General features: G+C 46.7%; 2 protein-coding genes across 6 annotated transcripts in view; both read right to left on the bottom strand.

Moving 5' to 3' along the window:
- YLPM1 (YLP motif containing 1) overlaps positions 1–2,419 on the bottom strand; it is a 34,372-nt gene extending 31,953 nt beyond the window's left edge. For all 5 annotated transcript variants that reach the window (XR_010721921.1, XM_066188503.1, XM_066188504.1 and 2 more), the window contains exon 1: positions 1,346–2,419. Coding sequence is in view for 4 of the 5 variants with exons in the window: in XM_066188503.1 (XP_066044600.1) it covers positions 1,346–2,383 (1,038 nt within the window). In the remaining variant the exon portion in view is untranslated. The remainder of the gene's footprint in view (positions 1–1,345) is intronic.
- Positions 2,420–7,095: 4,676 nt separating this feature from the next.
- Positions 7,096–12,427, bottom strand: FCF1 (FCF1 rRNA-processing protein). The gene is made up of 8 exons (XM_066186903.1): positions 12,362–12,427; positions 12,207–12,274; positions 11,977–12,048; positions 11,563–11,711; positions 11,077–11,149; positions 10,127–10,214; positions 9,582–9,676; positions 7,096–7,465 (listed from the first exon to the last, which is right to left on the bottom strand). The coding sequence occupies exons 1-8, from the start codon at positions 12,362–12,364 to the stop codon at positions 7,417–7,419; spliced, it is 597 nt and encodes a 198-aa protein (XP_066043000.1). The 5' UTR covers positions 12,365–12,427; the 3' UTR covers positions 7,096–7,416.
- Between the last annotated feature and the right edge of the window lie 13 nt (positions 12,428–12,440).

Here is a 12,440-nt window from a genome sequence, read left to right as displayed (position 1 = left end):
CATTGAGCTCAATAATTTAAGAAGTCAACAAGCTGCCTCAATACCAAATTAATACCACTTTCTGCATGTGGTTTTTTGAGGTTTTGGTTTTGTCACTAAAACAAACATCTTGATGCTATCACTGTAAAAGATCAATTAGTACTGTCCAAAAACTTCCTAAAATTGAGTGAAAGGAACTGAAAGCACTACTTTGCCAGGCAGTAATTAGTTATATGGTACAAATGTAAAAATGGAATTTACAGACACAATTAAAAAGGCGTCCCAGCAATTAGCAAATTTAAAGTGTCGGTTACTTCAATACAACACAATAGGATTTTTGCAAACCTAGCTTCAAATCAGAGCCCTAAGATCAATTTACCAAAAAAATAGATTTAAGTAAAGAAATTTTAAAGTATGCACTTTAATTTTGTTCTTGCAGGTGGATCCCAATAACTCTAAACCCGTGCAAAAGGCCCAGCGAATCTGCCTGACCCATGTCTATAGCTGAGGGCCTCAACTCACGTGCCTCGCTGTTCATGCTGAACCTTAAGCCTGGATTGTCCCTGACAATGCAGATGAATGGTCCCATCAAGTTCACTGGAACTGGTCTCATTTAGGAAGTGAAGCACGCAAACATTTTGCAGTATTTTGGCCCTAGTGTACACATAAAAACCACACAGTAATAACACTTTTTACTTCAAGGTATTTCAGAACATTTCCCACCAATGTCCTATGCAATTTTTTACTGAAAGATCAAGCACATGTAGAACAAAATGTGGATTAAGTCTAAGTGGAGGGCAAGTATGTACTGCAACAGAAACACTCCTGCAGCTTTAACTCTGTGTGATAAGATTAAAATAGTCACAATTCTACACTGATCAGGCAGACAATTGCAACTCAATCCCTTACAAAACTATAATAAAGAAATCACTGAAAACAAGTGACATCCCACAGTGTGCAACACACAGACTGCTGCATCCCACAACAGGCCAGACAAAGCCAACAGGGGTTAGGTGCAGGTCGTCCACATGCTGTACTTCGGAATACATTCTACAGAAACAAACGCACACTCAAGAGAAAGAAAGTGAGCCAGGATTTTCACTTTTCCCTAAACAATTTTTCCCGAGGAACGACCATTTGTTACACCTCTACCACCACCACTGGATATATCAGCCTTTATGAAGCTTCCCGAGCGGTGCCATTACCACACTTCCACGGATTGAGTCCAAATCCTTTCAATATTATGCACACATGGTGTGTTCATTAACTGCCCTTACTCGGAGACCTTTGCAACATCCCGTACCTGCCAGCGACTCATCGCCACCGCTGCCCTGGAGAGCGCCCGCTGCCAGCCGGGCCGCCTTACCTGGGGAGTCATGGTGGAGGGGTCCGGCTGCTCCGTGCCACCGCCCTCCTTGGTAGCACCTTGCGCGGCCTCCGGCTGGGCAGCAGCGGGTTGGGGCAAGGACGGCTGGGGCGGGGGGAAATGAGCCTGCGATGGCTTGACCGGGGGAGGGATGGAGGAGGCCAGGGCGGGCTGCGCGGGCTGGGAAGGAGAGGCCTGCGAGGAGAGCAGGTAGGGCTGGGGATGTGCCATGTATCCCTGGGCAGGAGGCGGCAGGTAGGGCTGGGAGGCGGTGGCCGGCGGGGGCTCCAGGTAGGAGGGCGGAGGCTCGGAGAAGGAGGGCGGCGGCTGGGAGGGCTGCGCCCGGGGCAGGTAGGGCTGGAGCGGCGGGGACTGGGCTGGGGGCGGCTGGGCGGGGGGCAGGTAAGGTTCGGCCTGGGGCGGCGGCAGGTAGGGCTGGGCGGGGGGCAGGTAGGGTTGGGCGGCGGGCTGCGGGGACTGCGGCGGCGAGGACAGCTCCATGTCCATGGGCACCGGCTCGGCGGGCATCGGCTCGCCCCACTCGCCGTGCCCGCCCGGCGGCTCCTGCCCGTCTCGGTCCCGGGCCGCGGGGGGCGGCTTGCGGGGCGGCGGCTCGCGGTGGCCGTACTGCTTCTGGTAGCTGCGGACCGGCGGCGGCACCGGCGGCACCGGCGGCTGCTGCTGCCAGTCGGTGAAGGAGCCGGGCAGCGGCGGCGGCGGCAGCCCCGGCGGGGGCGGCCCCGGCGGCGGCGGGGGTCCCAGGAGTACAGACTGCAGCTGCTTCTGGTGCATCTGCTGGAGCTGTTGCAGCTGGGCCAGATGCTGCTCCTGCAGGCTCAGGAACCCCGAGGAACCGGCGGGTGGCGGCGCGGCGGCGGGGGGCGCGGGCCCCGGCGGCGGGTAGCTGGGAAGCGGCATCGGCGGAACGGCGGGAGGCGGCACGCTGGGGGGCGGGATGGGCAGCGGCGGGGGCGGAATAGAGGTGGGGGGCGGCGGGTAGTGCCCAGCCGCCCCGTACAAGCCCCAGGCCGGGTACATGGCGGAACGCGGAGCGGACACAGGCCGCGGCGGCGGCGGCGGCGGCGGGCGGCGCACGGCGCCTGCGCGGGCAGGCCCCACCCCGCCGGGCAGTCGAGCGTGAGCGCCGCGCCAGAGCGCCCCGCTGGGCGGCTGGCAGCGCCCCCTAGCGGACAGTCGCCTCCAGCGCGGGGCCGAGGGCGGAGGCGAGCCCGGAGCGGCGCATCCCGCCCGCCCCGCCGCGGACAAGAGACGGGACTGAGCCGGATGGGACGGGGACAGGTGACAGACGAGAGCCCCTGCGCGAGGGCCTCCGTTGTGTGTAGGGGGGTCGCCAGGCGCTCTGCAAGCTGGGCTGTGTATGGCGGGCCCGGCGCTCCCGCGGGCCGTGGTGTCCCTGGGGCGGCGGCGCAGGTGTCCTCGGTTACCCACGCTGAAGTATGAGTTAAACATACAGATATGTTCTGTAGGCAGTTAGCAATGATTTATGCCAAGTGAGGAACTCCCACCGTAGGGAAGAGGGGCGTGTGTGTGTATGCGTGAATCCTAGTGGCTGGGCAGTGAAACCTGGTGGCCACGGGTCAGCAGGACACCAGCACCGCGGTGTGTCTCTCCTTGGTCTCCTTTACAAGCACAAAAAACCTGAGTTATTTTTGTCATGTTCAGTCTCTAGTTCTTGCCTGTTGAATCAAGGATCCCTGGCCAGTGGAGAAAGGCAGATGTGGTGGAAAGCTCCTAAGACTTTTCAGTCAGGATCAGTATCAAGAAAATCACATTTTTAGGTACAGAAGAAGCTTTATCCTATCTGGTGGAAAAGCTGGATTTTATGTTCATCTGTTGATAAATTTCAGGAAATTCACAGAGGAGATACATCATGAATCTGCAAGAAAATATTTGACTGAATTCAACTGAGATGCCAGCCTTTAAGAAAACTATCTTAATACATATAGAACTGCCTTTTCTATTCTTTAGTATCCGTTCTCCTTATTTAGAGGTGATTATTGATCCTTTTCTATTTAGGATGTCTGTTTAGATTTCTCTTGCAGTGAATATGACTTTCAGATAGCATTTGTATTTTTAGCTTGCCATCTACTATTCATTGTCCTGTACTTAGCATTTATATACCTGAGTTCTATGGGCCAGTTTATTCACAAAGCTTTTTAAAATCTGTCCTTCTCAAATCAGGAGTTCCTGTTGCAAACATCCTTTAATTTATCCAGCTGATCTATTCACTCTATGTGAGTTCTCTTGTGATCAGTTTACTAACAGTTATTTCCTGCAGGCAGGTCTCTCCCACTATTTTTGCTGTTTGTTGTAGTTACTCAATATTGTCAAGAAGTTTGTTAACTTCCCTTATGAGGGAATACATGTACCTAAACACTTTCAGGGCAATTGTTTTGCAGCCCACATTGTGGAAGCCAAAATGTAACTTCCAAATAACTTGACAGATGCTTTTTCAATATTCAAATCTGGTTTGGGTTGCAGTACAGTTGGTTCCCATGAGACAAGATACACTGGCTTTACCCAATGTTACCTTGTCCTTAAAGCAACCCTGTTAAGTACACATTATGCCCCCTGATTCTTTTATTCAGAATATGTTAATTTTTATTCTTTTATTCTGTTCAGTCTGTAACATTAAAGGGTGCCATCATGTTGGTTTGGGTTAATTTTTTTTAAATAGCCCACGTTCTTCCTGCTTCTAAACACTATTATATCACATTTCAGTTACCCCTCAATTGATCAGTGTCACATCTTGGATCAGCAGCCTAAATTTCTTCATCTGGTAAGACAGGAGTAATCTTAAACCTTCTGGTGGCTCCAGAAAGGAGTAGAAATTATTTTCTACTATCCTTTGCATATTATCAGATTTTCTTTATGTGGTGCTCCTGTATGTTCTCTGTCTTCTGAAGCTATGGAAACTGGCTACAGCAGGAGACAGGATGTTAGCAGAGAGGCTGAATTCTCTAGTTACTAAGAAACACTGCAAGCATCTGATATCTAAATCCTGTGCAGGTTTAAACCAACTGCCAGAGATAAGTCAGGAGGGAATTTCTCTTCTGGTTTGGACTAACAGAGTTCTGCATTTGTGGGAACATCAAAATATTCTAGTTTACCAAACTCCTGTGACAATGATCTTTCCTCCTCTGACATACTGTAAATTGGTTCAGACACTGGGATGCCCCTGTGTGCATGGAATAAATATTTTCCTGTGAACCAAGTGTTTGGTACACAGGTTCCCTGGCATTGCAGGAGAAGCAGCTGATCATTCAGGCAGTCCTCCCCTGTCCTATTTATCTTCTGACCAGGCTCTTTGAGTTAATAGCCAAGTTTTTTTCTTACCAATTATACTCAAAGAAGATTTCCTGATAGGTTTGCTCACTGACAATACTTTCTTCTGCTCATCCTCCAACCCTCCTAACAACTCTTTTGCAATTGTCTTATACCTATTCCAGATTCCTCCTTCTTTTACTAAAACAAGGCAGAGCTAAAGGAATAAAATATTTCAGTAAATTAGCACATTTAGTTTGATTCCTACCCACCATTCATGCTAAATACATGTATTTTCATTAAGTCCCTGCAAAAGGCATTCTGCTGGCAGGTATATGTTCCCCAAATTCATCAGACTGCTGTGCCTTTGACCTTTCCTGTACCAGAAAGACTATTATCAGTTGTTACCCTAAGTGTCCATTCCTTTCTTCTCCAGTCACTTTCCATTTAGGTTAATTCAAGTGAAGTTATTTGCACTGGAACAATTCTAGTTAACTACTGACTCAAAGAAGTCTTTCAAAACTAGAATTATTCTGAAAAGCAAGTTACAGAGACCTAATCCTACAACTGTTTCTCAGTCCTCAATTGACTAAGAATGGGCTTAAGTGTTCATGATACTTGATCATTAACTTCAAAAATATGGATTGGATTGAGAGAACAAAACTAAAGATATTATTTTTGAAATGTATGTTTTATATACTAACTGTAAAATCTCTCCATTGTTGGCTACTTTCTTCTTGGCTGGAGGTGGAGAAAATTAACTTTAATTGTGATAGCCTGGAAGGGACTAAATTTTCAAAGTGTCAGTATGCTGTTAGTTCAGGGATGTTTAATAGGTGAGCCTGCAACAAGGGAAGAGATAGCATGAGGGGTAGGTCTGATATGTTCCCAAAGTTTTCGGCAGTATCTGTAGAGGTATGGTGCTAGCAAGGAAGTTACCAAGATGTCAAAGCATTCCCCAAAGACAGGAAATTATCTTCACTGCATGCTGTCCAGCATACAGACAGCCAAGTCCAGCTATTATAGAATTGCTACAGTTGGAAGAGACCTCCAAGGTCATTGAGTCCAACCATTAACGCAGCATTGCCAAACCCACCACTATGGTGGGTCTCTAAGCACTATATCCACACTTTAACACTTCCCGGCCCAGTGATTTGACCACTTCCCTAGGCAGCCTGCTCCAATGCTTGACCACCTTTTCAGTGAAGAAATTTTTCCCAGTATCCAAACTTCCCATGGCACAGCTTGAGGCCATTTCCTCTCATCCTGTCACCTATTACCTGGGAGACTGATGCCCACCTGGCTACACCCTCCTTTCTGGTAGCTGAAGAGAGTAATAAGGTCTTCCCTGAGCCTTCTTTTCTACAGACTAAATGCCAGCTCCCTCAGTTGCTTCTCATCAGACTTGTGCTCCAGGCTCTTCACCAGCACCATTGCCCTTCTCTGGACACACCCCAGCACCAAAATGTCTTGTCTTGTAATGAGGGACCCAGAACTAAACACAGGACTCAAGGTGCAGCCTCACCAGCACCAAGTACAAGGGGAGGATCGCTTCCCTAGTCCTGCTGGCCACACTACTTCTGATACGGGCAAGGATGCTGTTGGCCTTTGTGGCCACTCTGCAGCCAAACCAGTGTAAGGGACTACAAATTATTAAGGTTTGGAAATTTTCTCAATTATACTAAGAATATTAATTTTCAGTCTTCTGCTGTACCACACCTCCAGCATTTTGGCCAGGAAGTGTGCTTTGGCACATTGGCTCCTGGTGACCCTCTCCTCACTGCACAGCAGAGATCGTAAGAGCAAATGATACTGCTAAAAATGAAGGAATAATGGAGGAGGTACGAGAATGCAGAGTTATGGCTTTGAAATACCTTTCCCCATACATTTCTTCATGTAGCTTAATAATTTCTTTTCCCTCCCTCCCTGACCACCTCCTTCCCTGCAGCAAATTCTGCAGATCTCTGGAAGACTGTTTATCTGCAAGCATTGTTCTTATTCCTCTACAAGACTGCGCTCCCAGCCCACATTAACACCTTTGCCCGTTAGACATTTTACTTCTTGTCCCTAATACATAACAGAAGTGATAAGGCTTTGAGGTGCATAGAACCCAAACCAACAGGAGGGAAAGACCCATCCCCACCCAACCCTGCCCTGCCCTCCACCACTCTAAATGCAAGTAAAAGGACTGGGCTGCCAGCTAACCAATACAGAAAGAGCAATCTGAGAAGACACTTAAACTTCCTTCACTGTGCAGTTGAATAAAAGCCCATCAATTCTGAATTAAAATCTAGACTGCTTTTCCAGAGAAAGCCACCAACTGGTGCAGATCTGATGTCTTTTCTGCAGAATGTAGATTCTGATTTGACAAAACAGATATGAGGTAGCTTCCCAAAGGAATACCTGTCCCACTACAGGTGCAGCAGTAAGGAACTTATAAAATCTCTTGTGGTTTCATTCTCAGCCAGAGTTGCATCATCAATATTTAATGCAGAATGCTGAGATCACTTTTTCTAATGATCCCAATGCAGAGCTAGGCACATGCTTGGTCCTGCCATCCTCTTGCTTCTCCCAGCTGCAGGTAATCAGATCAAGGCAGAGGACGGATGAATAAAACCAGTCTTCAAAATAGCCTTTTCTTAGAAAAACAAGGTTAAGATGTCCATTTGGTGTTATCCACAGTCATATGAGCAGAGTTCCAACAAAAGAAGAAAGCAGGAAGGTTGGAATCAGAAAAACCCTTATCCTGGCTCACAGTCCTGGCATTGATGACTTGACTGGACAGGTTAGAATCGAGGAGCTCCATAATCATCTGGCATCCTCTCAATATTGTACCTGAGAAAGAAGGAAAACTTATGAAGACAATCTAGTCCACATTGCTCCCCTCCCAGGTGTGGTGGTACACCTATCCCCTTTTCCTCCTCAAGGCTGTACTACCATCTCAGAGATTCCTGCTAGGCCTTGGCCTTTGTGTAATGAGTTAGGTGGTGAAGCATCCCCTGAACATACCAGGAAATCTTGCATGACTAAAGTAACAACAGCACTAACTGTACTGGGAACTCCTGTTGTCGGTCTAGCGAAGGATGAGATTGTCAGTCATCCTCTGACAATCCTATCTAAGTCGTGGCCTGAGTGGAATGGTACCAATGTTACTAGAGTTTTGGAAACTCTAGTAGTTGCCAATCTGGATTATGGCCAAGATGTAAAATTTATACATGACTAAAAGCAATCATCTTGTGACCCTAGAAGCACTGGTCTCAAGTAAGGCCCTTAGAGCTTTCCTGGACTGCCATGGCTGCACCAGCACCTCTCTCTGAGCAGAACACCTCTCGGTCTCAAGGCTGAGATGCTTGAAGGACCGTCACTCAAGCCTTGCCTGTTGAGAAATGCAGAGGCATTCCATGTGTTTCACTGGACCTGAGGGGAATTTTTAACCGGTACCTTTATACATTTACATATACATCTTTGTGTCAGTATGAATGCATGTGAATTGGTTGAAATACTTTTTACTGAGTCTAGTATGAATATTGCTTCCTGAAACTATAATTAAGTCACCGTTATAATTGTAGCAAACCCTATTGAATCACTTTATAAATGTTAAATCAGTCAGTAGTTAAGTGCTTCTGAATTCTAATTAAGACAGAGACTGTTAAGACTAAGGCTGGGACTAAGACTGGATGCAGCTGCATCTGGACTCCATCAGGAGTTTGGAAAGCAAGGAGATCCTTACCAAACCTCGTGACTCAATGGGAGGGTCTTCCTTTGGACCCCTGGTCTTCATGCAAAACATTCCAAAGTGATTCTAAGTCGATTTTCCTTTGTATGTTTCATCCACGTAGTAACAGAATGAACCTTGTCATTAAACTCACACTGCTACAATCTTATATTAAAAGCTGCTTTTGCTAGTGTACCTTCGACAGTGATTCTTCAAGTGGACTAAAGCATTCATTTGTATCACCTATGCAGCAGCAGGCTTACAGGCAGACAGAATAGCAAGAAGCTTTGTTGTATTTCTATCTGCAGCTCAGATCCCCAGGAAGAAAAATATTACTTCTGAAAGTAAAAAGTCTTCATAATTCTGCTGTTATTCTTCACCTTAAACTCAGCAATCAGACATCTCAAAAACTCACCATCTCCAGAGAAGGAAAAAACGTGCAGTTTTGTAAGATCTGACTTAGGATTTAAGAGCAGATCACCACAGAAAATAAAACTTTAGACATTCAACTTACAAGTCACAGAATCATTTAGATTGGAAAAGACCTCCAAGATCACTGAGTCCAGCCTTTGACTGAATATCACCTTGAGAACCAGACCATGGCACTAAGTGCTATGTAAAATTATTTCTTGAACATTCCCAGGGATGGTGACTCCATCACCACCCCTGACAGCCTTTTCCAAAAATTCATGGCCACAGTGAATAAGAAGAAAAGGTGTTTTGAGAGAAAAATCTTTTGAGCCACATTCTAATTATAGATCAGTTAAAACTTTACATATCTATAGCAGTGAAGCTCCTCATTTCCAACATGCTGCACTAGTATCCTTCTGAGTTGACTTGCTTTTTAGTGAAGAAGCAAATTCACTCTCTAAGCTGAGGGTACACAAAGCTACCAAACAGAATATCAAACAAGAATGGTTCTTTTCTTCAAGAACCTGTAGAATGCATTTGCCTGGTAGTCCTGCTGCTGCTGGTAAGCAAAACTGATCTATGGAAACACTGGCCTTAAGCAACCACTTCTTCAGGTAAAGACAAGTGAACATGTAGACTGCAATAAAAATGGGTCTGTGACCAGTCCCTTCCTACCAGTAGTTGTACTTCAACTTCTGTGTAAACACCAGGCCCTTTACTGCAGCCTGCACTACAGTCAATGAAGGAGAGAAGTATGAGGTAACAGAGTCCCTGTCAGACAAGGATTGCATTGGGCAGGATTCCTTCCTGTCAGGGGACCCTTACCTGTGCCTGGAAATATACATTATAGGCACTCCAGGGATTTTTCGTATTCTCCGCTTGAGCTCTTTATCCACTGTGGCCACAATGTAACATTTGTGCTGCAAAAAAAGAAGGCAAGTCAGATTCAACACCAGCGAACCCCAGAAAGGACTTCATGGCACACCAAACATTCAGTGAGCTCGCTGAACACAAGAAGGCTGACAGTCCTTAGCAAGGCATTACCAGGACTTGTACAGACTTCAGCAGCAGACTGATAACATCCTTCTGCCCATCAAAATAGAGTCGAGAACTCTCTGAAACTCTCTCCAGCCTTTGAAGCTGACAGCTTTCCCATCATAATGGTGATGCTTCTTGATGCTGTCCTATACAATAAGAATGCTCAGGGAAGATAATACCTTGCATCAAATAAAGTTGTGCTAGAACTGAAAATGCTCCTTGGTGAGATTTAATAGTTACCCTGTGGGACATTTAAGTCAGTCAGTAATTAGGAGGGTTCAGGAATTTTTAGTACATTAACACGATATAGAAAATGTCAGAAAGGGAAATACCTGAGTGACCCTCTGCACCAAGCAGTCATCGGCGTAGGTTCCTTTGTGCATACATGGCAAGCGTTCAAACCGGGGATCCTTAGCAATTCTGTGTGGACATAAAGAGCAGCATCACAGCAATTAGACCAGAGAGTACAGTAACACAGTATGGAGGAACAACACCACCCCTTTCTGTGACCTACAGAACACTGTTCTCAAAACAAGGGATGAAGGGATGGAGTAAGTGGTAGACAAAGGTCAACCGAAATGACCTGCAGAAAAAAAAAGGAATGCAATTTGTCTAGTTATTATAGGTTAAGTATTTCTTAGTACTGGTTTGTTGGATTCAAAATCTGTACAATGTTAGGCCATTTCCAAACAAAGTAATTTCAAATAAGTTACGTGTGGGAAAAACTAGAACTTCTGGCATGTGATCATTTGTACCATGCATAAAGGGACATTTCACCCCCTGTCTGAAGGGCAACATCAAAGCTGTTGAGGGTATGCACTCGTATACTTTACAACACAGCAGGCCAAAAAAAAAACCAAACAATTACATCTGAGTGATGTACAGAATAACCTGGCTCTAGATTATCAGTACTTGGTACCTACTCATACAGGAATAACATGAAGTATGAATGTAAAGTTCTGTAAGACTTGGGTCACTTCTTTATTAATTTTTAGAAATTCTATAATTAAATTTAATTTTTTTGAGAAACAGGGAAAAAACATTACTTTGAAAGTGTTAGGAGGTTAAAAGACTTACAGATTAATATTGTGCACTCATACCTAGCGTTTTGTTTCTAAAACTTGAGCCACTGTACTGATCTCATAGAGACAGAGAAATACAACCAAGTTCAGGACCCTGTAACAACCTAACCACCGTCTAGTGCAGGAGCACCAGCAAGTGTTTTTCAGTTATTTATATTAAAGCATTAAGTTCTAGAAACAGAAGAACACCCTACACCTACCTTAATGCCACACGGTACTTCTGTCCTAACTTCTCGATTTCACCCATTACGCAATCTGTGATACATGGAATACCTAAATGCAAAAAAGGACCACATTAAAACAAAGCAGTATTTATTCCCAGACCTCTACATACTGCCCACATGTCCCAGAAACACCCTGGAACTCTATAATGTATTACTTACAGTGATGACTCTTAATGTTGCAAGGTGATGAAATGTACAGCCACCAAGTTTGACCATGCCAGGGTAATTTTAGATTTTTAAGTTATTAGTACTCTACCCTTGCTGAGATTAGCATTTTAAAACTGTTACTTGACTGAAACGAGAGACATTGCCAGGGTTACCACAGCTCCACGATTATAGCACATACTCTTTTTGCAAGATTTCTGTTATTCTCAGCCAGTGGCATGAGGCTGACAAAGCACACTACGAGCACACTGTGGCACTGTGTGGTCTGAAGAAACTGTGAGTGGTGCAGAAACTCACACTTGGCATAGAGACAGTCCATCATTGACTGCACTAGGTCCAGTTTGGCCTTGATGGAGAAGTTGATGAAGTTAGTGTCAACCAGGATGTGGTAAGGGGGGCCCAGCTGTGTATTATACTGGAAGAACAAGCAAGAGGGATGCTGGGGGCTGCCAGGAAAACAAAGAATTCAAATCAGTTAATTGCATTTAACATCACGTCCAATTCTCAACTTGCACAGAATGAAAGAGGGATGATGAGCAGAAAGACCCCTGAGGCCTCCTGCTGCCTCCCAAGCACAACCCTTCGGTTTGGGGCACCATTTCTTCTGAGAGTATCGCTCAGAAACACCCTCAGTTCCAGGCTGCAGCGTGGCCGGCCCCCCTTCCTTCCTTCCTTCTCGCCCCCCTCCCCCAGTGACTCGGCAGCACTTACACCTCTCGCTCTTTGATGGCACTCGGGTCCTCCTTCTTCTTCACAGGGGCTTTTGCGCGATCCTTCTCTTTACTGCAAAGAAACACAGGCACTGCTGGGGTACAGGGATAAGGAAGGGCTGCCAGCTGCCAAGAGACCTGGGCCGGGACCCCCTCCCGCCTCTTCCGAGAGGGACACGAGGACGCTCCAGGGCCCCGCGCGGGACCGGGCCCAGCCGCAGCCACACTCACATGCGCTCATCCCGGAGGCTGATCATGCGCTTCATGACCGCGTACTTCCGCGCCTTCTTCTGCTTCCCCTGCAAGGACACGGACACGCAGCCGCGATGAGCCAAGGAGAGACCCGATCCCAGCCGGACCCCCATCCCGGCCCGCTCCCGGCTCACCATGCTGACCCTGCCGGTCTCGCCGCCACCACTGCCGGTGTTCCCAGTGCGTCACTGGGCCCGCCCCGGGAGCGCGTCA

Source organism: Chamaea fasciata, unplaced genomic scaffold, assembly GCF_029207755.1.
Source record: "Chamaea fasciata isolate MVZ Bird 193981 ecotype frontalis unplaced genomic scaffold, bChaFas1.0.hap1 SCAF_7, whole genome shotgun sequence".
NCBI classification, from domain to species: domain Eukaryota; kingdom Metazoa; phylum Chordata; class Aves; order Passeriformes; family Sylviidae; genus Chamaea; species Chamaea fasciata.
This window is presented reverse-complemented; position numbering and strand designations above follow the sequence as displayed.